The sequence below is a fragment of the Carlito syrichta genome, unplaced genomic scaffold (genome assembly GCF_000164805.1).
Source record: "Carlito syrichta isolate Samal-C Ts95f unplaced genomic scaffold, Tarsius_syrichta-2.0.1 Scaffold316389, whole genome shotgun sequence".
In the NCBI taxonomy this organism is placed as follows: domain Eukaryota; kingdom Metazoa; phylum Chordata; class Mammalia; order Primates; family Tarsiidae; genus Carlito; species Carlito syrichta.
The window spans coordinates 26939-30643 of NW_007260485.1; the positions used below are offsets into that span (position 1 = coordinate 26939).

At 52.5% G+C, this 3705-nt stretch overlaps 1 protein-coding gene across 1 annotated transcript in view; it reads left to right on the forward strand.

The window, feature by feature from the left end:
- The window catches only part of RASGRP4 (RAS guanyl releasing protein 4), a 16138-nt gene that overhangs the window by 10862 nt on the left and 1571 nt on the right, over positions 1-3705 (forward strand). The window contains exons 9-12 of the mRNA XM_021707132.1: positions 2077-2157; positions 2236-2340; positions 2465-2583; positions 2672-2816. Coding sequence (XP_021562807.1) covers positions 2077-2157; positions 2236-2340; positions 2465-2583; positions 2672-2816 — 450 coding nt within the window. The remainder of the gene's footprint in view (positions 1-2076; positions 2158-2235; positions 2341-2464; positions 2584-2671; positions 2817-3705) is intronic.

A 3705-nucleotide genomic window follows, 5' to 3' on the forward strand; every position in this document is an offset into this window, starting at 1 on the left:
GTCGAGGCTGCAGTGGCCGGGAGTGGCCACTGCACTCCAGTCCGGGCGACAGAGTGAGACTCCAACTCAAAAAAGACAAAACCAGGATTTGAATCCAGAGCCTATTATTATTTGAGTCAGAGTCTCACTTTGTCACCCAGGCTAGAGTGCAGTGACACGCTCATGACTACCACAGCCTCAACCTGCTGGGTTCAGACGATCCTTCCGCCTCTGCCTTCCAAGTAGCTGGAACTACAGGTGCACACCACCATGCATGGCTAATTTTTTATTTTTTTGAGTTGGATTCTCATTCTTGTCGCCCAGGCTGGAGTGCAGTGGCACACTCATGATCATCACAGCCTTGACCTGCTGGGCTTAGGCTTAGGCAATCCTTCCACCTCAATCTTTCATGTAGTTGGAACTACAGATGCATGCCACCACACCCGACCAGTTTTTGTGATTCATTGTAGAGATGAGGGCTCACCAAGTTGCCCAGGCTGGTCTCGAACCCCTGGGCTCAGGCCATCCTCTTGCCTCGACCTCCCAAAGTGCTGAAATTACAAGCTGAGCCACTGTACCCAGCCGTTTTTGTTTTTTGTTTTAATTTATTGTACAGATGAGGTTTTGTCATATTGCCCAGGCTGGTCTTGAACCCGTGGGCTCGGGCAATCCTCTCGCCTCTACCTCCCAAAGTGCTGGGATTACAGGTGTGAGCCACTGCACCCAGACCACAGTCTACTTGCTAGTGTGTGTTAACCACTTCCCTGTGACCTAAGACTGACTGTGGATTCTGGCAATGCTTTAATTTGACTTTTGAATTGAGAGTCTGGGTTTCTAAAAGGCCATACATGCTGGGCACAGTGGCTCATGCCTGTAATCCCAGCACTTTGGGAGGTGGAGGCAAGAGGATTGCCTGAGTCCAGGGATTCAAGAGCAGCCTGGGCAACCTGGCAAGACCTCGTCTCTACAATACAATCAAAAAAATTAGCCAGGTGTGGTGGCACACACCTGTGGTTCCAGCTACTTGGAAGGTTGAGGAGGAAGGATCACCTGAGCCCAGCAGGTCGAGGCTGTGGTGGCCATGGCATGCCACTGCAAAAAAAAAAAAAAAAAAAGCCATGCAGTTCAAGACTGAACGTTGATTTTCAGATCCTAAGACAGGACCAGCTACATAATTGGCAGGGCCTGGTGCAAAATGTTCAAAATTACTGAAAATTTCAAGATGGGGTGAGGAGATCATTCAACAGAGTGGGGGCTTCTGCTCGGTCACTGGCCTGTGAAGCAAAGTGGTAGGTGTCTAAGCCCTATACTTGCTGACACTGAAAGGCCATCAGTCCATATTCTTCTTGTGCACCCGCTGTGACCCAGGCACTCGCGACTTCAGTTGCTGGGGACACGGCAGAAAAACAACTGCTGTTCCTGTGGGCTGACCTTTTAGGGGAGAGACAGTCAATAAAGCAAAGGGGACAAGTGTCATCCCTTGTAGATGATAGAGACAAAGCAGAAGAGGGCATGGCGAGTGACTGGGGTTGCAGTTTTATTTATTCATTTTTTAAATTTTTTTCTAATTTATATTTATTTATTTATTTATTTTTTTGAGTTGGAGTCTCACTCTGTCGCCCAGACTGGAGTGCAGTGGCTGCTCCCGGCCACCGCAGCCTCCACCTGCCGGGCTCCGGCGATCCTTCCGCCTCAGCCTTCCAACTAGCTGGAATTACAGGCGCGTGCTATCACGCCCGGTTGATTTTTTGATTTATTGTAGAGATGAGGTCTCGCTGCCCAGGCGGGTCTCGAACCCGCGGGCTCAGGCAATCCACTCACCTCAGCCTCCCAAAGGCGCGGGATTACAGGCTGAGCCACCGAGCCCGGCTTGGGGTTGCAGTTTTAAACAGGCAGATCGAAGAAGGCCTCAGTGAGAAAATAGCGTTTCTGGGGAAAAGGAGCCATGTGGAGGGTGAAGGCGGAGTGGCGAGAGAGACCTCGGAGACCCCCGAGGAGGGGGCTTTGGGAAGAGGAGGGAGAGTGGAGGTCCAGGCAGGGATGGGGGCTGCAGGAGGATGGAGACAAGGAGCGTCCATGTTGCCCTTGCCCACCCAGCTCTCCCTGGATCTCTTCTACACGGAGGACGAGATCTACGAGCTTTCTTATGCCCGGGAGCCCCGAAGTCCCAAGAGTCTGGTGAGACCCAACCCCTGACCTCTGACCCCCCCCCAAGCCTATGCACTGACTGACTGTGCTCCTCTGTCCCCACCCCAGCCACCTTCCCCCTTCAAAGCGCCTCTGGTGGTCGAGTGGGCCCCTGGTGTGACACCCAAGCCAGACAGGGTCACTCTGGGTCGGCATGTGGAACAGCTGGTGGAGGTAAGGAGGGACAGTGGCCCAGCTGCTGGGGACCGGGAAGGAAGACACCGGTATATCCCTAAACTGGAGGAGGGGCCCCAAGGCCATCGGACCACGTCTTGACGATTTGGCCTTACTCTGTCAGTCCGTGTTCAAGAATTATGACCCTGAAGGCCAGGGAACCATCTCTCAGGAAGACTTTGAGCGACTCTCAGGCAACTTCCCCTTCGCCTGCCATGGGCTTCACCCGCCCCCCCGCCAGGGGTAAGTGGTCCTGACTCCTGGGTCCCCCGAAGACCCTGGGGTCTGGGGGAGGCAGGGTCAGTGGTGCTGAGCCTGTCCCTGCCCACAGGAGGGGCTCCTTCAGCAGAGAGGAGCTGACAGGGTATCTGCTCCGAGCCAGCGCCATCTGCTCCAAGCTGGGCCTGGCCTTCCTGCACACCTTCCACGAGGTCACCTTCCGCAAGCCCACCTTCTGCAACAGCTGCAGCGGCTTTGTGAGCACTCTGCCCTGTTAGCACCCTCAGGGCCCATCTGTCCTGGAGTGCTGACAGCCCCCAAGCCCCAGATAATCCCCAAATTCCAGAAAACCCTCCAGGCTCAAATAACTCACATTTCACATAAACCCTAAACACTGGACATTCCCTGCATCTTGGATCAGCTCCAAATTCTTGATAAAGCCCCAATTCCAGGTAACCCCCAAAACCCGCATCATCTCCGCCCTGGACAATCAGTAAGTCATGGAAAACATCTAAATATCTGGATAATCTCTGCAACTCTGGGTCCTCTGTAAACCTGGGTAGGTTATGCCCAAACAGAATCAGCTTCCAAATCTCTAGACTCCAGGTAATTGAAACCCTGGGTAGCTCCCAAATTCCAGGTATTCTCACACTCTGGATAAGGCACAAATCTCTCACCCTCAAAGCCAAAACTAGTTCACACACCTTGGATTACTTCCAGATTCACTGGTTTATTCACTAAATATTTACCGAGTGCCTCCTATGTGTCAGGCAGCTTTAGGCTCTGAGAACCATTCAAATGCCCATAGAATTTGCATTTCATTAACTCCAAATTTTACCTAATTCTGATATCTGAGATGAGTCCCCAAACTTGAGATAATCTCCAAGTTCCTTTAGTCCCAGTTAAATTTCTGGCCTTAAGAATTTTCAAGCCGGACATGGTGGCTCACACCTGTAATCCCAGCACCTTGGGAGGACAAAGTCAGAGGACTGCCTGAGCCCACAGGTTTGATACCAGCCTGGGGAACTTGGCAAGCCCTCATCTCTACAAAAAGTCAAAAAAAATCAGCCAGGGCCGGGCTCAGTGGCTCAGCCTGTAATCCCACGCCTTTGGGAGGCTGAGGTGAGTGGATTGCCTGAGCCCGCA